The sequence below is a fragment of the Ranitomeya variabilis genome, chromosome 7, assembly GCF_051348905.1.
Source record: "Ranitomeya variabilis isolate aRanVar5 chromosome 7, aRanVar5.hap1, whole genome shotgun sequence".
Lineage (NCBI taxonomy): Eukaryota > Metazoa > Chordata > Amphibia > Anura > Dendrobatidae > Ranitomeya > Ranitomeya variabilis.
The window spans coordinates 26908814-26930774 of NC_135238.1; the positions used below are offsets into that span (position 1 = coordinate 26908814).

The 21961-nt window shown below is 43.2% G+C and overlaps 2 protein-coding genes across 3 annotated transcripts; both read left to right on the top strand.

The window, feature by feature from the left end:
* Positions 1–751: 751 nt before the first annotated feature.
* Positions 752–5814, top strand: C7H8orf33 (chromosome 7 C8orf33 homolog). 2 transcript variants are annotated; one of them, XM_077274678.1, is made up of 8 exons: positions 752–848; positions 1083–1135; positions 2098–2188; positions 2879–3016; positions 3393–4027; positions 4447–4537; positions 4713–4859; positions 5319–5814. In XM_077274678.1, exons 2-8 carry the CDS (start codon positions 1127–1129, stop codon positions 5540–5542), a joined length of 1335 nt encoding a protein of 444 aa, XP_077130793.1. In that variant the 5' UTR covers positions 752–848; positions 1083–1126; the 3' UTR covers positions 5543–5814. The 2 variants fall into 2 exon arrangements, with proteins under 2 accessions (XP_077130793.1, XP_077130794.1); XM_077274679.1 differs by lacking the exon at positions 1083–1135.
* An 878-nt stretch (positions 5815–6692) lies between these two features.
* On the top strand, positions 6693–21190 carry LOC143785642 (uncharacterized). Its single transcript, XM_077274680.1, has 5 exons — positions 6693–7482; positions 17809–17854; positions 17931–18012; positions 18372–18404; positions 21017–21190. The coding sequence occupies exons 1-4, from the start codon at positions 7087–7089 to the stop codon at positions 18379–18381; spliced, it is 534 nt and encodes a 177-aa protein (XP_077130795.1). The 5' UTR covers positions 6693–7086; the 3' UTR covers positions 18382–18404; positions 21017–21190.
* Positions 21191–21961: the final 771 nt, after the last annotated feature.

Genomic DNA, 21961 nt, shown 5'->3' on the forward strand with positions numbered 1-21961 from the left:
AGCGACTGACCCCTCATTACACATGGAGGACAGGTAGAGAGCAACTGACCCCGCACTACACATGGAGGCCAGGTAGAGACAGACCCCGCACTGCACATGGAGGACAGGTAGAGAGCGACAGACCCCGCACTACACATGGAGGAAAGGTAGAGAGCGACAGACCCCGCACTACACATGGAGGACAGGTAGAGAGTGACAGACTCCGCACTGCACATGGAGGACAGGTAGAGAGTGACAGACCCCGCACTACACATGGAGGACAGGTAGAGAGCGACAGACCCCACACTACACATGGAGGACAGGTAGAGAGCGACAGACCCCACACTACACATGGAGGACAGGTAGAGAGCGACAGACCCCGCACTACACATGGAGGACAGGTAGAGAGAGACAGACCCCACACTACACATGGAGGACAGGTAGAGAGCGACAGACCCCGCACTACACATGGAGGACAGGTAGAGAGCGACAGACCCCACGCTACACATGGAGGACAGGTAGAGAGCGACAGACCCCGCACTACACATGGAGGACAGGTAGAGAGTGACAGACCCCGCACTACACATGGAGGACAGGTAGAGACAATTATGTGACCCCTATGTCTCTCCTTTTATAGTGTGCAGTGACCTGATATTAGAGCAGGTTACATACAGGGAGGACACACTGTACACTCGGCTGCTGCTCCTCCACCTCTGCTGTCCCACGACGTCACTGCACTGATGTTTATAGCTTGCTTTTTGTTTCCGGAACTGTTGTTCTGGTCTCAGTTTCCGCATGGGGAGATAAACTGAGCGGACCCAGCAGGGGAGTGAATTCACAGACGGACCGTAATGACCATGCGTCGTTAGGTAGGTTCTTGCTCCCCAGCCTGTCATGTACGCATTGTGCATGTGGTCTCTGTGTGTGGAGGGGGTCTGCACAGGTGGAGGGTCTGCATTACCTCCTTTTATGTTAATTATTTCTGTCCTACTTCTGCACTGTGCCTGACCCACTATAAGTCCCAGCATGCATGGTGCCCTGATACACTGATGACTATTTTATATGAGTGATTTGATTTATGTTTTTCTGAACCATTTATTCAGCGTTGTTATGAAAGTGTCCTGGGGAGAAATAATATACCGCAGGCATGGAGGAGGTGAGTTATGTCCCCATGTGGGAATGTAGGGATTAATTACTGTGACAGCGCTGAGAGGTGACCCCCTAAACCACTGCAAACTGTGGACCGGACCCCTACATAGCCCCAAAGCTAACTCCATCTAAGTAACTACAGATATGCCCGCCACCCCCCCCAAAAAAAACAAAAGCTGATCTCTGAGCACACACAGCCCCCTTAAATATATACTGCAGACCCCACTAAAAAAAGGGAAGTAGACCCCCTAAATAATTACCGGCATCAAAGATCAGTCCCCATAAATGAATATAAATCCCAGAGATGACCCCCATAAAACACCAGAGGCAATCCTAGACTTGTACGGAATATACTATATGCCGACCCCCCTCAATTAATATGGACCCCAGAGCAAGCGCTGTCAGTAAATGGAGCCGCTCCAGTAGATCTCGCGGGAAGACCACCTAAATAAATTAAAATAATCCTCAGAATAGACCACTTAAAAATGCAGACAACAGAACAACCTTTGTAAAAAACAAAAACAAAAAAACCCCCACAAAATAATCCCCCATTTCCACACAAAGACAGGTCTGGCATTAGTTTGGGGACCTGGTGAGGATGGGGGGTCCGTGACAGTATATGAGATCCTGAGGGCGGTAGTAATGGCTTCCTATGGAGCCATGAAGACGTGCTGTGCTGTTATATGGACAGGTCCGGTCTGATGGGGTAGGAGCTGCTCTCTGACATCGGGACGTCCTCCCAGGACATGTGGACTGGGGTTTTCTCAGCAGGGGATGGCGCCTGCAACATTTCCTGCTGTGAGAGATTGTGTGTCCGCCACTGATCGCTGCTCTGCAGGAATTGTACTGTAATAGGAGGCACAATCCCCATAATGTGCAGTGAGCGAGCACATAGAAATGCATCTGATATGTGTCGTGTTGATCAGAACTAGTTTGCAAGACAAAATCTTCCCCATGTTCATTTCTCAGGCTCCCAAAGGGACGTTTGAAGATGAGTTGGAGTGGTGCATCCGTCAGCTGGAAACTGGGCTCCTGCGCCGCAATCCAACGCCGAGACAAGGTGTGTGCAGTGTGACCTCCGGACAATCACAACCCATTCATAAATGGGCTTTTTGCACTTTTTCTCTCCCAGGAGCCATAACTTTTTTTCTGTTATTTTTTCATTTATGGAGTTGTATGAGGACTTTTTGGGGGTACATACAACTTTTTTTAAATTCTTTTTATTTTAATAAATTGCTTGAATAACTTCATTTATTTTTTATTCATTTAATTTTGAAGTGGGCTAAATGGATGTGATCTGTATTTTTTTTAAATATATTTTATATATATATATATATATATATATATATATATATATATATATATATATATATATATATATATATATATATATATATATATATATATATGTTTTTAATTTATTTTAAAATCTATATACGGTATTTTTTCTTTTTCCATTCCCATAGATGTGATTGCATGTTGTGTATACTGCAGTTTTGCAATACATAATAGGAATATTATTAATCTCAAAGGGGCCTGCAGTAGGCCCCTGTCTGCCATTGCAAACCATCAACTCCCTATGATCTCTTCTCCTTGGGTGGCAATGTGTGCTTGAAAAGTTGTGCCATGCAATCAGGCTATTTTACACGTCATTGTCAATGGTTAACAGCAGCATTTAGAGGGTTAAGCAGCAATTTGCGCTCACTGTAATAGAAAAACAAATGGTTTGTGACTAATGGTATTTCCTTAGTGGAAGATACTCAGCGGGTACTGCGAGTCCTGCGCTCTCGGAAAGCTCCCTTTGTGAAGAAGAGGCAGGTGATGAACCAAGTTTTTGGAAACTACCGTCTTCAGATGGCCGAAGAGAGACGGGTACAAGAACAAAGTGGTGAGTGATAACTATTCAATGGGGTCAAATAAAAAAAAAAAATTTTCCCTAGAAAAAGCGCCACTCCTGTCCGTAGGCTCCTTCTGATATTGCAGTATTGACTTCAATTTGCAATCCCAGGCACGGCCATTGACAAGTGTGGCGCTGTTTCTGGAATAAAATAATCAATAGAATAGATGATAAATCATTGACCATGGAGGTCAGAGCTCTGGGACCCCTCGGTGACCACTGTGCAAGAGCGGCTCCTGCTCCGGCAGACTCGGGTGATCCTTATATGCCATAATCTGTGTTCCCCCTATATCCGCTGCTTTGTATAAAACAGCTGTGAAATCTTCTTACTCCTCAATAACTAAATATCTTCCTTTTCCTTTTTAAGCCAATAATCCTCCAGAACCTAAAATTGAAGAAGTGACGGCTCGAGATGCCCACAGCGTCGCCTATAGAAAAAGTGCAAAAGATGCACAAAGTGGCGCGAGGCGCTGGTTCACACCATCTGGCAGCGAGTTTAACTTCAACTTCTTCCCAGATCAAGAACATCGTAATGCAGGGAGACAAGCGGAGGATGAACTGGAGGACAATGCCAAGGAGGTGAAAAACACCGAGCCGTCAGAAATCCAACAGGATGGGGCTTTATGTTTAGTCGGTGGCTCGGACTTCACCTTCAATTTTCAGATCCCTGAAGAAACATGTAGCACTACAGAGACCTCCACATCTCCGCTGACCACGCTTGGCACTGACGGTGACCACCTCGGTGCTTCCCATATGACTGTGGAAACTGTACCGGAAAGCTCGTCGCAGAAGTGCTCTAACTTAGACATTGCAGCCAGTACCCTTGGGGTGACGGCTAACCGGACACAAATTGGTGACGCTGAAGAGAAAAATACAGCGGACTCTCCAAAGAAGAAGAAGAAAAAAGAAAAGTCCAAGTCTAAAAATACGGAGGCTCAGAGCAAAGCGAAAGACCCTAGAGAAACTCTGCATCCAAGTCCACCAGTAAAGGAGGAAGCCAAGGTAGGTGCACAAGGGGGGATTAGGACCACCAGTATCGGGCAGGATGTAGGTTACAGGACCAAACCATGGCAGCTTTACCTGGTAAGTCCAAATCTGCAGTGAAGCCCAAAAGGTCCTGGCTGTATTTAAGCTCATTGAAGAAGCCATATACTTGGTGCCAAGGAAAGGATGTGATCCAGTCTCTGGCATGATATATCCTTGTTATATTGGGCCTTAGTAATTAGTAAAAACATGGCTGCTTTTTTCCAGAAACGGTGCCACATCCTTCCATGGGTGTTGTCTGGTATCTCAGCTCAGCTCCATTGAACGGCGCTCGGATGCCGAACCTGCGGACAGGTGTGGCACTGGTTCTAGAAGGAGTTAGCACTTTTTAATACTTTACATCCCTTTTATGTATCACTGTATTACATGTTCCATAGTCAGGTGACGATGAGCTGCGGAGGGAGCTGGACTGGTGCGTGGAGCAGCTTGAAATTGGACTACAGCGTCAGAAATCGACTCCCAAACAAGGTGAGGTTTACGTAGATTTACAGCTCGGAGTTGTAGAAGCTTAAGTGGACCTCCATCTTTGCCATCCGTTATTAGGGAATTGCATCTCAAGGAATTACCCGATGGACACATGGGTGTGAATAATATGATATTGTTTGATCTTCCCTGTGAATTTATTATTCTCTCCTCTGAGTAGTGGAGGAAGCGGTACAGGTTATTAAGACTTTGCGGAGTGCGAAAGTCCCATTGGTGAAGAAACGGCAAGTGATGCGGGTAATGTTTGGTGATTACCGCCGCAAGATGGAAGAAGAAAGGGTTAAACAGCTGAGAATCATGCAGGCTGGTAAGTTACTGAGCGAGGGCTTCACACTTCGTGCGGGTTATTGACGCTGAGGTTTTCTGGCTGCATTTTAAAAAAAGGGGAAGGGAAAGCATTAAAACCTGGTTGGTGATGTCCACCTGTCTATTCATTGTCTATAGGACTAAAGATGGTCCAAGCTTTGTACTCGGCAATCCCATAGATAAGGAATGGAGCGGTGATGCACATTCGCAGCCACTGCATCTTTCCAATGTGGGGTATTTAATAGGCCCTGTTCTAGGGAGCGCTAGATATTCCCCAGGGAGGGGTATGGGCTTCCCGGGAAGGGGTTCCCCTGAGAGTGGTAGGGGTTCTCCGGGGTTGAGCGGTAGAGGTACCCCCAGAAAAGGGTATGGATTCAGCAGGCTGTCACCTATCCATTGTTCATCATATGATGGCTGCAGTATCGCTATCAATCATTTGCTGCATTTTTATTTTTCACAGCAACTAAATCGGCAAAGATGACCGAAGTGACTTTGATGGCGAGACAAAACCGCAGCAAGGTTTTCCGTAAAAGTATTCACAAATCCCCAACGAGCGCTGCACCAACCTCTGCTGCACCTGCAGACACCCAGGGAACCTCCGATCAGTATACTGCACCATCCTCCGGTCAGCAACAATTCACCTTCAGACCTTCCCAGGTGGCCTTTTCCTTTAACTTCTTCTAATGGGGAGAGCCGCACCGTGTGGCAGCCATTTTCTTCTGGACTTCTCTGCAGCGATACCGTGCTTTTTTCATTTGGACACTGAACAATAAGCCAATGAATGAGAAATTGGCGCCGTTGTTTATTACAAGTTATATTGTATGAACAATTTAGTTCTAGAAATGTTTTTTGTTTTGGTCCATTTTATTTTTTTATTTTTATTTTTTTAAAGCAACAAGCGGGAAAGTGTGAATTTCTGGGTGCAGCGACAGTGCTGAATAAAGTGGTTAAGTAGATGAGCTGTCTCGGATTGTGCATTGGCCGCTGGGATCATGGTTTCTGTTTCTTTTTTTTTTCCTTTTACAGGAACTTTAATAAATTATAAATCGATCCCCCAAATACTTGGAAAAATATTGAAGACTTGTATCAATTGATGCATATAAAAAGTGGAATTCAACTACTTTACTTTTCTATTGCATCAATTTTGATATGTATTTCCCTCATGGGTTAAACTTATTTCTCTAGCCAGTAGGTGTAGTTAAAGGGATTATCCATTAAAGGGATTATCCAGCGCCCCTGACATCCATTTTACGTTGGGTATTGTAGTTTTGCAGGATGGATATCGCTAGGGAGTTGGAAGTTTTGTAGCAGTTGTATAGTCGTAGGTTGGAGACCACTGTTGCCTAACTGTGACCCCACAACCCCTCCATTCTGGCATAAGAAATCCTCCATTACTGCAGCCTTAAAGGGATATTACCCTCTACATAAATGACGTTCTACATAAATTATCTCTGATGCACAAAGCAAGCATAGCCATGCGTGACCGGCTGCTCCATTCCACTCCGTGCAGTTTGACGGCCATAACTAGGTGACTTATGGAGACCGGAGTGCTCCTTTAAGATAAATCTCACCCATTATTAGTGAAATTATTCAAAACCAGTGCAAGGGAACTTTGCAGCAGCTGCTCATAACATGTCACACATATTCCAACGCTCACATTGGGGGTGAGCCGTGCCCTGCCTGGTTGTTTGGAGCATTTGCACTACTTTTCCTTATGCACCGGTCTCATGGCAGGAGGTGCAGAGTCTTAGCTCGCCCCACCAATCGCAGCCCCTGGGTACCACAAGCCCTGCCCTGCATACACTGAAATATCCACACACTCCAGCAGACGGCCAGTATGTGAACAGGGGGTTAAGGGGACAGGTACATTTTATATGATACAGAATAAGAGGACGACAACCACAACGGGACGTGACAATACAAAGGAAACTAGACTACAACTCATATCCAAAATTCTACATTTATCCCTTTTACTTACCTGGTGCATTGTTTTTGGATCTGTATTACACCAGATATTTTTATATAATTGCTCAACACCATTTTTTTTTTTTTTTTCTTTTGTGACGTCAATAGCAGGGGACACTTGACATTTTTTTTTTTCTCTCAATTTCTGACAATTTTTTGGGGAATTTTAAACTTTCAGCAGCTTTTTTTTTTTACTTTTGTTTTTTTTTCTGGTGCTATAAAGGATATCCCAAAATCTCCAGCCGGAAATAAATAAGGGGGAAATGGATGAAGTTTGGATCCTGTCTCTGTGCCTCACCTTATTTGGATTTTTCATTTTTATTTTATCCTTAAAAACCAAGCAAGAGCCGGAGCCAGAAAGTATCAGCAAGTCGTGTGGGTCCTCCGCATCGGCCTATGCTAGCTCCGGGGGTAAGAGCCTGGAGGTCGGTGACGATGAGGTGGAAAAGATGATGGAGCGGCTGAATAAACTCTTAAGTGGAACCGAGGCGACGAAAAAAGAGATCCAACCGGAGAGGAAAAAAGTTGTTCTGGAGAAACAAGAAGACCTTCCCCATCGCAGAGCAGACATGGAGAGTACTAATGAAACCCAAGAGCCAGTGGGCAAGGTGCCAGGGCATACCCAGCCCGCCAATCAACCAAGTCATCACAGGGTTCAGGTATGGGCCAGCCCAGTCAGCAATGCCAGCGAGAGCAGAATTAGCAGCCCGGGAATTATACGGGGATATTAATATCACCTCGCTATCAGACCAGGGTCCAAATCTGGAAGTTTGATTTTTTTTTTTTTTCTATTTAGCCACATCTGAGTCATTCCACTTTCTTTTAAAGGTTTTTTTTTATTTTTTATTTAGCTGCTAGAGCTTATCTGCTGCGTTGCGAAAAATTCTGCCACTTTCACATATACTTTGTGTATTAAGTTCCTGACGTTTTCAAGATCTCTGCTTGTTGTCAGTGACAGCTAAAAACTAGAGTAGAGCATGGAGATATCCAGTGGCCACGACGGTGGACCCTTAAACCCTGCCTTGCGACCCTCCTGCCACCTTCTGGCACCCCCAGCTCCTCTTCTGATTAGTAGGCCGATGCGATGCCACGCTGCAACAATTGCATCTCTCCAGAGCTACTAATCAGTAAGGATGCCGCAGGTAGGAGGAGAGCCGCAGGGCTTTGGTCCCGTGGCCACCAGCTACCGACATGTCCAATGGATCCGGGTACTAAGAACATTTTTGCTCATGAAAGCCTATCCTGACGTTTTCTGGCTCATACAGCTGCTTGGGGGTTGTTGTGGAACTCAGACCATGCTCCCTGTTCTCTGGGGGTCTCCTGCATGACTACGAGGCAGTTCGCTCAGGTCAGGAGACCACCACTCACTGATATTTGTAACTGACCTAAGTGTATTGATGCAATACACCTGCATATTTGGCGTTTGTGAAGCCCCCAATCTGATGTTGTTTTGGGCCTATGCTCTATTTTTTAAGAAGGCTGTAATTTTTCAGAGCATATCCTGAGTGATAAGGAAGGAAAAAGATGGGGAGGAGGGAGATGCAGCTGCAGGCTGTTTTTTTTTTTTTAATTTTGCCTGTGAAACTGCATTCTGTGACATGGGAGGTATCTGATTGGCTAATAGTCCTCTGTACAGTCCCATCATCATTATAGGAAGAGCCTATCTACCCGGAGAGAGAAAATATGAGAAAATCAATATATTGTTTACAGGAGACACAGTCATTCATGTGATTTCGTCCTTGCATTATATTCAGGACTGAATTTCTGTTTGGACGACAGTGAGGGCCCCTGAGCAAGAACAATGTGTAGATGAAATCTCATCATAATGTACAACTCCACCTGCTTTGGAGCTGCTAGTGGCCCCGTTTCCACTTTGACCCCTGGATGCCACAATAATCTGTCCACCCCTGAATGGGGGTCCTCCAAATATGTCACATCACTGACTGTTGATAATGTAAAACATGAAATTATAAAAAGTTCCAGAATGATTTTTGTTTGGAATATGCTATTCCTAGTTTAGGACCTCAGGGGTACAGCACGACACGAGGATTACACAAATCACAGAACATTGGGTGTCAGGCAGTCAGCTTTGCCCTGAGTGCTCTGGTAAAGGCAGCCTGGCACTTGTCATAAATATGTATTTTTTTAATCTGAAAAAATGAATCCGGCGATGTTTTTCTTATGTTCCTGAGCCTCTCCGTTCCTAAGATATGGCCCGTTCTTCCTCCTATGTAAATCTACTTTCAGCCAAGTGGGCAGGGGCCTCAAGGAGACTCCCATGGAAAAGTGGATGACCACACCCAGTTGAAAAAATATTTATATACAGGGAAAAGGAGGCCATATCTCAGGAACGGAGAGGAGCTGGAACAAAAGAAAACCATCGACGCATTCAGGAAAACAGCGGCATTTAAATCAGGAAAAAAAGTACGTATTTATGGTAAGTGATGGGTCCTCTTTAAGTCAGAAAAGAAAGAAGGGATGCTCAAAGAAATTCATTCATTCCATTACAACAGCAGAAGGGGATGTGATGGGTCAGCGATGTGGTTCATCCTCCCGTCATAGTGCGCTGGAGGAAATGCAGAAGTGTCTGCTTCAAGAAATTCTGTCTGGGGAAGCAGGACAATGGAGACAAAGCATTGCTCAATATATCCAAAAAGTTTGGTAACGTTTCATAGCTCCACTAGTGATAACTCTAACAATAGTGGTCAGTTCTTCATAAATTGGATGAATCTATAGAAACATTGGGTTGGGCAGCAATGGTAGTAAAGGCTCAGACATTTTAGGTCTTCATCCACCCAATATAACTCCGCACCTATACATGTCAATATATTGTGCCTTACTGTAGGCCTCTAATATAAAGGGGAAGCTCAGGAAGAAAAAAGTGATCACCATTTTACAGGATTACTTCAAGATGGCTGGGGGTACTATCACTGAGACGACCATTGATCACCAGAACTGGAGACTTATGTCCCTTGTTTGAATGCAGCAGCAGTCATCTCTTGAGGTCTCGTAGGGAATGAATGGAGCAGCAGTCATCTCTGGAGGTCTCGTAGGGAATGAATGGAGCGGCAGTCATCTCTGGAGGTCTTGTAGGGAATGATTGGAGCAGCAGTAATTTCTGGAGGTCTGGTAGGGAATGAATGGAGCAGCAGTCATCTCTGGAGATCTCGTAAAGAATGAATGGAGCGGCAGTCATCTCTGGAGGTCTGGTAGGGAATGAATGGAGCAGCAGTCATCTCTGGAGGTCTCGTAGGGAATTAATGGAGCAGCAGTCATCTCTGGAGGTCTCGTAGGGAATGAATGGAGCAGCAGTCATCTATAGAGGTCTGGTAGGGAATTAATGGAGCGGCAGTCATCTCTGGAGGTCTCGTAGGGAATTAATGGAGCAGCAGTCATCTCTGGAGACTCGTAAGGAATGAATGGAGCAGCAGTCAACTCTGGAGGTCTCGTAGGGAATGAATGGAGCAGCAGTCATCTCTGGAGGTCTGGTAGGGAATGAATGGAGCAGCAGTCATCTCTGGAGGTCTTGTAAGGAATGAATGGAGCAGCAGTCATCTCTGGAGGTCTGGTAGGGAATGAATGGAGCAGCAGTCATCTCTGAAGGTCTGGTAGGGAATGAATGGAGCAGCAGTCATCTCTGGAGGTCTCGTAGGGAATGAATGGAACGCAGTCATGTCTGGAGGTCTCGTAGGGAATGAATGGAGCAGCAGTCATCTCTGGAGGTCTGGTAGGGAATGAATGGAGCAGCAGTCATCTCTGGAGGTCTCGTAGGGAATGAATGGAGCAGCAGTCATCTCTGGAGGTCTCGTAGGGAATGAATGGAGCGACAGTCCTCTCTGGAGGTCTCGTAGGGAATGAATGGAGCGGCAGTCATCTCTAGAGGTCTGGTAGGGAATGAATGGAGCAGCAGTCATCTCTGGAGGTCTCGTAGGGAATGAATGGAGCAGCAGTCATCTCTGGAGGTCTCATAGGGAATGAATGAAGCAGCAGTCATCTCTGGAGGTCTCGTAGGGAATGAATGAAGCAGCAGTCATCTCTGGAGGTCTCATAGGGAATGAATGAAGCACCAGTCATCTCTGGAGGTCTCATAGGGAATGAATGGAGCGGCAGTCATCTCTAGAGGTCTGGTAGGGAATGAATGGAGCAGCAGTCATCTCTGGAGGTCTCGTAGGGAATGAATGGAGCAGCAGTCATCTCTGGAGGTCTCGTAGGGAATGAATGGAGCGGCAGTCATCTCTGGAGGTCTCGTAGGGAATGAATGGAGCGGCAGTCATCTCTAGAGGTCTGGTAGGGAATGAATGGAGCAGCAGTCATCTCTGGAGGTCTCGTAGGGAATGAATGGAGCAGCAGTCATCTCTGGAGGTCTCGTAGGGAATGAATGAAGCAGCAGTCATCTCTGGAGGTCTCGTAGGGAATGAATGAAGCAGCAGTCATCTCTGGAGGTCTCGTAGGGAATGAATGGAGCAGCAGTCATCTCTGGAGGTCTCGTAGGGAATGAATGGAGCGGCAGTCATCTATAGAGGTCTGGTAGGGAATGTATGGACCCCCTGACGAAGGAGTTTTCCGAAACGCGCGTGGGGGTGCGCAGAGATGGGACCCAGCTTACCCCCCAGGTATAGAACATATACTTTACTGTGCCATTATGTTCTATGTGCATTTGTCCTTATTGTGGATCGTTGGAGATTTTTGCACACCATTTGGCCCTAAATGTGCGGCCCTTTTCACTTTTTGCACTTCAGTGTTTATCCCAGGTATAGGTTATATGTCTCACCATGATATATTCTCTATATATTTGCTAGTTTTATAGATCTAGGCGTATTTTGCACATTGGTTTGCCCTAAGTGAGTGGCCTTTTGCACTTTAATGTTCAGGTATAGGATGTATATCTCACTATGATATTTTCTTGTATGTATTTGTTAGTAGTATATACCGTATCTATGCATAATTTGCACATTGGTCTGCCTTTAATGTGTGGCTTTTTGCACGCATGCACTTTATTTTATGATTTATTGATGATTGATTCTTTTATATATTACACTTGGTCTATAGTTGTATGCACTTTTTTCACCTTATTGTGGTATAAACACTTCCTTTGTGTTTTTTTGTGCTTTTTTTACAATAATATATACATGGTTGAGTAAATAATCATCCTTACACTTAGTTCTTTTCCGGGGTAGCTATGAATATATAAATATTACATTAATTAGTTCTGTTCTTGCGCACGTTCTTAATTATTATAATTTTTATTTTATTGTAACCATCTGCCACCTTGAGAGAAATAAAGGCATATTTTCATCTGAATCTAGCCTGTATACTTCCTGGTAGTCTCATGTCCGGTATTACTTTGGCTTAGGGAATGAATGGAGCGCAGTCATCTCTGGAGGTCTGGTAGGGAATAAATGGAGCGGCAGTCATCTCTGGAGGTCTCGTAGGGAATAAATGGAGCGGCAGTCATCTCTGGAGGTCTCGTAGGGAATAAATGGAGCAGCAGTCATCTCTGGAGGTCTGGTAGGGAATGAATGGAGCGGCAGTCATCTCTGGAGGTCTCGTAGGGAATAAATGGAGCGGCAGTCATCTCTGGAGGTCTCATAGGGAATGAATGGAGCAGCAGTCATCTCTGGAGGTCTCATAGGGAATAAATGAGCAGCAGTCATCTCTGGAGGTCTTTTAGGGAATGAATGGAGCGGCAGTCATCTCTGGAGGTCTCGGGAATAAATGGAGCAGCAGTCATCTCTGGAGGTCTCGTAGGGAATAAATGGAGCGGCAGTCATCTCTGGAGGTCTCATAGGGAATGAATGGAGCGGCAGTCATCTCTGGAGGTCTCGTAGGGAATGAATGGAGCGGCAGTCATCTCTGGAGGTCTGGTAGGGAATGAATGGAGCGGCAGTCATCTCTGGAGGTCTCGTAGGGAATTAATGGAGCGGCAGTCATCTCTGGAGGTCTCGTAGGGAATGAATGGAGCAGCAGTCATCCCTGGAGGTCTCGTAGGGAATGAATGGAGCGGCAGTCATCTCTGGAGGTCTCGTAGGGAATTAATGGAGCGGCAGTCATCTCTGGAGGTCTCGTAGGGAATGATTGGAGCAGCAGTAATCTCTGGAGGTCTCGTAGGGAATGAATGGAGCAGCAGTCATCTCTGGAGGTCTCGTAGGGAATGAATGGAGCGGCAGTCATCCCTGGAGGTCTCGTAGGGAATGATTGGAGCAGCAGTCATCTCTGGAGTCAATTGGACGTCAGTTTCAGCAATCAGACCACCAGCAAACTATCATCTATTAATTTGTGGATTGGTGACGACCTTTCTTACAGAATACCCCTTTACGGCAGAGGATTATAAGATCTGTTTCTTTTAGCAGCGCATCCCATCAGATGTATTATGGTGGGACAATATGACGGCACATGAAGTGCCAAGGCTCCACACTGCAGAGCGGTAGGGTTTGTGTATTCTTAGAAATGTATTTTAATGTTATAATATCCAATACTAAAATCTTCATTGAATTGCCACGTAATGTCACTGGAGTTTTCATTTTGGGGTCAGATTGCAGGTCAATCCCAAACTGTACCTAAAAAAAGTGTGCACATAAGGGACACAATATTCAATAAATTTAGAAAATGAGAATCTGCGTTATCGGGTAATATCCTGGCCTACAGTGACAGCTGCGTACTGCTAATGCCAGCGCTGATTGCCAGTATTTGTCAGTCCCAGTGAAATGATACTGTGACCCGATCTGGATGTCGCAGTGTTAGTATTTCTCCAGTGTCGGTGTCTCTCCCGGTGATGATGCATCTCGCTCTCCTTTGGATGTACGCTTCGTATACTGTAGCCCTGGGGGGTTTTTTGGAGGCTTTTCCTTGGTCAGATTTGCACTCCGGATCTCAGAGCATTCAGCCATTTTCATCACTACTCTGCTCCTTTTGCCCCCTTCTTCTTACTAAGAAAAACATGGTTGCAAAAATGTCCCTAATAATGGCTCTTAGGAGTGCGAAGAAGGCGATATATGCATGTTACAAGGAAGCCGCCTCCATCGCTCGCTTAGGTGCTGATTCATTATTGCATTTGTGCCTGTTTTTGACTCGTTTTTTTGTGTTTTTAATTCACATGTTATATGTGCTCACCTTATTTTCATGTTCGTCATTATGGGTAGATTTTAGGGTTTCTGAATATTTATTGGCCGATTCTTCATTTGTGATATAATTATCAAGTGATACTTTTTAAAAAGTCACAAAATCAGTGGAGTAAAAATTGGAGTAGCAGCTACAGACAGAAGTGTTTGGAATGACGCTGTACCAAATCTAACAAACATTGTCAAATATTTTGTAGATTTGGTGCAACACCCGATGACTTAGAACTTATCTGTAGCTAAAAAAATGACATGGAAAAAAATACAAAATTCTCTATCTATCTCATCCATCCAAAAAAAGGCAGAGCGCCAAATATGAAAGGAATTGATACTGACATTTTATTGGAAAGCTGTACCTTATCCCCTTATACAGTAGAAGCTTTATTTTCCGAAAAGCTAATTTTCTTTTACGTTGATGATACGCTCATTGTAGGTTTGGGTTATTCTTCATGCAGACTTTCCAGAGTTATCTATGTGTTCTATCTTTACACTCTTTACATGGGTATACCATGTACTCGTAGTCTTCGCTGCTGTTCACATGTCATTTTTTTTATTTTGCAGACTGTATATCTACAAAAAAAGTACACTAGACATAATCCGTTTTAGATTATCATCTCAGATCAAGATTATCCATGAGAAATCACAGATGGCAAACATTCACATTGCCCTCAGTGTACAATCCCTGTGCTGTCCGTTCTTAAAGTTTTTAGAACTCTGCTTTGTTTTGTTCCTCTGTTATTCCTTCTGAAAATGCTGGCCCTACTGATGAGGTGAATGGCATCATCCCTAATGGGGTTGTCCTTCCTTGGGGGACTCAAGTCTGCAGTTATTCTATGTGACTGCAGACTTGTGAATCCTCACAGTGCGCACACTGCAAGCTGTCAGGATTCTCCAGCATCGGGAGCGGGTAGTTATGTGACCACAAGTTTGCGATTTGCATACTTCCAGACACATTACAACTAGACATGTACCACCTAGCTCAATTCACTTGTATTGAGCAACCCCGCACACGTCTAGTCGACACATGACCACATGTATGCAAATCGCACACTTGTATTCACGCGCCTACCTGCTCCCAGTGCCCATACGGGAGGATCCTGACTGTGTTCTGTGAGGATTTACAAGCTTCCAGTCACATAGAGCAACTGCAGACTTGAACCCCGAGCATAGACAATCCCTTTAATCCTACTTGTAATAAGTCAGATATTGGTGTAGTTTGCAGCTGAGGATATAAGATCTGTAGGACTTCATTACCCAGAGGCTTTCTCAGGAATCTTGGACCGTCCAGCGCCATGATCCAATATAATATCCATTACTTAGATTATCATGGACTGACCTCCGAAATGTCACAATCACAGTCCGAGGGAAGCAGCTGGATGGCGTAGTGCTGTTTCCTCACTGGAATTGCTTAATCCTACATAAATCTTCAAGGATTTCTACAAAGAATCAGAAATTCCGACCAGACCTGAACCGCCGGATCTGATTGTCTGAGCAGTCTGTAATCTGATTGTGATGTAAATGCATGACCTCCATCCAGCCTGCAAGGAGCTATAGATTTACAACTTCTGGAAAAGAGATGCTGTAAATGATGCAGGCACAGACAGTACTATCTCCTAGTCTCTACTTATGCATTGTTTAGACACAGATATGACTACCTCCATGTATCACCCTGTAAATAATGTAGGCACATATAGGACTGCCTTTCCTTTCGCCTAGGAAATACAGTAGGTAAAGATGATGCTGTCTTTCTTTTTCTCCTTATTAATGATGTAGTTACAGATAGTACTGACTCCTTGTTTCTGCCTGTGCATTGTTTAGACACAGATATGAATATCTTCATGTAGCTCTCTGTATGTAGGAACACACAGGGCTGCTCTTCTTTTCACCCAGTAAATACAGTAGGTAAATATAGTACTGTCTTCCTTTTTCTATTTCTTAATGATAAAGGTACAGATAGTACTGCCTCCTTGTCTCTCCCTGTGCATTGTTTAGACACAGATTACACTACCATCAGATTAGCTCTGTGTGTAGGTGCACATAGGACTGCCTTTTATTTTCACCTACAAAACATGATAGGTATAGATGGTACTGTCTTCCGTTTTCTCTTTGTTAATGATATAGGTACAGATAGTGCTGACTAGTGATGAGTGAACATATTCGTTACTCGAGATTTCTCGAGCATGCTCGGGGGTCCGACGAGAATTTTTTAGTGCTCAGAGATTTAGTTTTTCTTGCCGCAGCTGAATGATTTACATCTGTTAGCCAGCATAAGTACATGTGGGGATTCCCTAGCAACCAGGCAACCCCCACATGTACTTATGCTGGCTAACAGATGTAAATCATTCAGCTGCGGCAATAAAAACTAAATCTCCGAGCACTAAAAAATACTCGGAGGACCCCCGAGCATGCTCGAGAAATCTCAAGTAACGAGTATATTTGCTCATCACTAGTGCTGACTCCTTATTTCTAACTGTATTAATGTAGTTGTATAAAGTACTAACTCCAAGTCTATTTCTGTAAATGATGTAGACCCCGCTATTACTGCCTTTATATCTCTGTAAAGGATATTAGAAAGACTGTAATGCATCCTTGTTTCTGGCTTTAAATGTAGTAGATATAGATAAATAGATAATGTAAAAAAATGGTTTTTTTAGAGAGAATTTTTTGTAGAGAATGTTCCGTCTATCTGTATCACCCTGTACATTGATAGTACTGGCTTCTTGTTTCTTTTGGTAAATTATGGCGGAAGGTGCTGGGGTTAGATGAGATCAAAATGTTACTTTTTGGTCATCAAGATAAACGCTATGTCTGGCGCCAAACCACCACAGTTCATGACCCCAAGAACACCATCCCCACAGTGAAACATGGTGGTGACAACATCATGCTGTGGGGATGTTTTTCGGTAGCAGGGACAGAGAAAATGGTCCGAGTTGAGAGGAAGATGGATGATGCGAAATACAGGGATATTCTTGATCAAAACTTGTTACAGTCTGTCAGTGATTTGAGACTGGGATGGAGGTTCCCTTTCTAACAAAACAATGACCCAAATCATACTGCTACAGCAACACTCGAGTGATTTAAAGGGAAACGTGTAAATGTTTTGGAGTGACGTAATTAATCCCAGACCTTAATCCAATTGAGAATCTGTGGTCAGACTTAAAGATCGCTGTTCACCAGAGGAAACCACCTAACGTGAAGGAGCTGGAGCAGTTTTGCCTTGAGGAATAGGTAAAAATCCTAGTGGCAAGATGTGGAAACCTCAGAGACTTATCCAAAGCGACTTGCAGCTTTAATAGCCACAAATGGAGCCACTAATGAACAGATAGTATTGCTAGCCTGTCCATCCCTGTAAATGATGCAGGTACAGATAATACTGCCTCCTTTTATGTTCCTGTAAATACTGCAGGCACAGATAGTACTATCTTCCTTTATTTCCCTGTGTGTAATGTAGCCACAGATAGTTCTGCCTCCTTGTCTCTGTCTGTAAATAATGTAGACACGGATATTTATATCTCCCTGTTTTTCGCAGTAAATGATGTAGGTACGGAATATTCTCTGCTGGCCTCTTCCTGTGAGTAATGCAGGCACACATAGTGCTACCTCGTCTCGTTGTGTAAATAATGGAGGCACAGATAGTACTGGCTCCATTTTTTAACTGTAAATATCATACGCACAGATTGTTGATGCTTTCTGTAGTAATCAATATGGACTCTGTGTGCAGTTTAGCAATAGGATATTGATCTGTTAGTTATTATGGGAAATACAACCACGTTCCTTTGCACCCATTGACGACACTGTATATGGCTGTTGAGTTCTTGCCACCTGTCTACAGTCTGCTGCTTGATGAATTGGATGTTTTCTATGTTTTAGGAGAGATCTGCCCATGCTGCTGTCGAAAATATAATGGATGAAATTGGTAAGTAAAAGTATTCAGCTATTACATAAAGTGCTGTGTAGCGTCACCCAACTACAATATTCTGCTTTATTTCTAGAACAAGCCGTGCAGGAAACTGAGGAGTCAGATTACTATGCCAGACGCAGGCAGGAACGGGCGGCAGCTCGGGCTAAGCAATGGCAAGTACAAAATAAGAATTTACTAGCCACAGCCTGGATGCAGTGAAGGAGCCAGTATACTCCAGTGAACCCCACAACTTCTTCATTTTGCTGATCATGGGGGCTCAAGGGTGCAAGCTCCAGCCAATCATACGTTGATAGCCTACTGAAGTGAACAGGAGCTGAGCTGCAGTACAGGCGAATGACCACTATACAGTGAACGGAGCTGTGCTGTTCTGGCTCAGCTGATGAGTGAAATGTGTCGGACCGCCTCCCATTTGATATTGATGACCTATCTTAAGTTTGCGTCCAGGTGTTGTTTACAAAAAAAAAAGTTGTTTTTTTTTTAATATCTGAATTAATTGTACTTTCTTTGGCAGGACTGAGTGAATGTGAGGAGATCCGCCCGCCTGGTAGGTAGACAAACGGGATTGCCATGTTCTGCTATAGCAAGTTAAACATTATTTATTTGTTGAAACATTAATAAAAAAAATGTTTTATCACCACCACTAGGTGGAGTTTACTGCATACTGAGCATACATTGCGGTCATTATTAATCCCTTCCCGACATCTGCCATACATGCAAGTGTATGGAGCGGGGTCAGGAGCTGAGCCTGCACCATCCCTGACAAATGTTGACTGTGTTACACAGTCAGCATTTGCCTCAGTAGCTGTGATAGGATCTCAGCTGTTCACCCCTTAAATGCTGCTGTAAATCTCTGACAGCGGGCATTTAAGGCCAGCAATCCGGGTGAGCACTGTTTTGTACAGCCATCATCCCCCTCGCCACACGATCGCGTGGTGCTGATTGTTTGCCATGGCAGTCAGGGGCCTGCAGTATCTGTACTTTTATGAAGCCAAGTAATTAGACGATAACAGGTTTAAGTTCTCTAAAACCCCTGGAGGACTGCAAATAAGTAAATAGTAAAAATTATTGCAATTACACACATTTTGTTACACATGTTTATTTCCTTTGGGTGTATTGGACCAACACAAAAAAAAAAGAGAAAAAAAAGAATAAAAAAGGCCAATTGGACATAATTTCACACAATACCCCAAAATTGGGCCGGACATAATTCTTGGCACCTTCAACTTAATATTTGGTTGCACAATAAATAACTCCAATCAGTCGCTTCCTATAACAATGTACAAGATTCTTACATCTCTCACCTGGTATTTTAGATCACTCTTCTTTTGCAAGCTGCTCCAGGTCTCTGATATGTGAAGGCGCCTTCCCCAAGAGCAATTTTAAGATCAATGGGATTTATATCCGGACTCATTGCTGCCACTTCAGAACTCTTCAGCGCTTTGTTTCCATCCATTTCTGGTGCTTCTTGAAGTATGTTTGGGGTCATTGTCCTGCTTGAAGACTCATGACCTAAGATGCAAACTCAGCTTTCTGACACTGGACACTACATTGAGACCCAAAATCCTTTGATAATCCTCAGATTTCATGATGACTTGCACACAGACAAGGCACCCAGTGCACGAGGCAGCAAAACAACCCCAAAACATCTTTGAACCTCCACCATATTTGACTGTAGGTACTGTGTTCTTTTCTTTGTAGGCCTCATTCTGTTTTCAGTAAACAGTAGAATGATGTGCTTTACCAAAAGGCTCTATCTTGGTCTCATCTGTCCACAAGACGCTTTCCCAGAAGGATTTTGGCTTACTCATGTATATTTTGGAAAACTTCAGTCTAGCTTTTTATGTCTGTGTCAGCAGTGGGGTCCTCCTGGGTCTCTGGAGATGGACCCGTAACTTTGAGATTGTTGATATTTGTCAACAATTTTGGTTCTCAAGTCCTCAGACAGTTCTCTTTTCGATTTCCTGTCCTCCATGCTTAGTGTGGCATACACAGACACATAATGCAAAGATAGAGTCAACTTCTTCCCTTTTCATCTGGTTTCAGCTGTGATTTCCATATTACTCACACCTGTTACTTGCCACAGGTGAGTTTGAGCGAGCATATAGATTTCACATCGCCTCACTTTTCCCTATTAAAAACAAAGATCTTTAAAATTAACCAATTTGGTATTGTCATGTTCACAAAAGTCTTATCTGACTACACCTAGAATTATTTAATCCATGTGGTAAACGACATAAAGCAAAAAAAAATTTGAAACCTCAGAATTGACATTGTTTGCTCGCTTCTCCTCTGCAAAATAAATGCAATAAAAAGGTAACAAAAAGCATCATATTTACCCTAAAATGGTGTCAATAAAAACATCAGCTTCTCCTGAGAAAAGCCTTCCCACCGCTCAATTGTTCTAAATATAAAAAAGTTCAGTCTCAGAAAATAGCGACCAGAAAATTTTTTTTTTTTTCAAATTTCTGACTTTTTTTTACCACTTAAATAAAAAAATTTATAAAAGTTTGTTATCGGCGTAGTCGCACTGACCTGGAGAATAATGTTATCGGGTCATTTTTATCACACAATAAACGCTGTAAAAACAAAACCCGAAAAACAGTGGCAGAATTGCAGTTTTTTTGTGATTTCACCAAACTTTTTCAAATTTTCCATTGAATTCTATGGTAAAATGAATAGCGCCATTCAAAACGGCAACTTGTCCCACAAAAAATAAGCCCTCGGTACTGCTATGTGAATGGAAAAATAAAAAGTTATGGCTATTGGAAGAAGAGGAGGAAAGAAACAAAAGTGCAAAAAAAAACAACAAAAAAGACTGGCTGCAGCTGGAATAGTATGCAGTGAGCTCAAAAGCTCCCTCTAGTGGTGGCTGCAGTCAGAATTTTATCACTTAACTGCTTATTTACAGGAGATTTGGAGCTCTGTATCAGAAAAACTAAACATTAACCGCTATAAAGATATATTAGGAAATTAATTATCACAATATATAAAGAATTTTACTATGTTTGAATTTTCTTGGCTGATTATCGATTTTGAGCGTTTGATTTATGGAATTGTTATTTATTATGTCTGAATGTTATGTCTGGCTCTGTGAAGTTCTTCTTGGTATATAGACAACCTTCACATTGTTCCTGTTCTTCCGCTTATCTTATACAGGGTCAGCCATGGAGTTTCCAAGAATGAACACCACATCCTGCCATCCGCTTCTGCTCACATCCATGCAGACAACAGAATCGTCACTTCTAAAAAAAATAAAAATACATGGTCACTTACGTGTATATATATATGACTTGTATCTATTTGTACTGTGGATTAAAGGCTTCATGGCTCATTTATTGGATTGTTGCATGGTTTATCAGTACAGCCATATACATGGAATTGTCAGGGTTTGAAGAAAAAAAGGCCTTTTTTTTTCACCAGAAACAGCGCCAATCTTGTGAAGTGGATATGTATGGTATTGCAGATCAAAAGTATGGAACACAGTATGCAGTGAGCTCCTCAGCTCCCTCTAGTGGATGCAGCAGGCAGTAACAATTTTATAATTTACCAACGCATTTACAGGAGATTTGTAGCTTGGTATCAGAAAAAAAATAAAGATAAATTAGGAAATGAATTGGCACATAATTTTGTATCATCTTACATATTTTTTTTTATTAGTTCTGATTTTTTTAAACTTTTTTTTCAAATTAAGCTTTTGATTTACAGGACGATTATTTATTATGTCTCAATGTTATGTCTCTCTCTGACAATCTTTTTGGGAAGTTTTTACCTTATGTGAATGAGACTGACCTGCAATACCAGATTTTACCTTTGGACTAGAGTGGAGCTGTTGTCTGCAAAGCAGACATTCATTTTATTCTCCGACAAACTCAGTATTCTCTGACAATATTAGTTCACATGGCAGTTTGGCAACCTACATATGCAACTCTATAGGCGTAAATGTTTATATAGCCCCAAATGTGGGTCATATCTGACCCTAAACTAATTATTCACTAATTAATCACTTATATTAGACCTGTAATTGTTACAATGTTATGCAGTACAGAGACACACTGCTCCTTGCAGGTATATTTCGAGATGCGCCCATAGAAGTGTCTACCA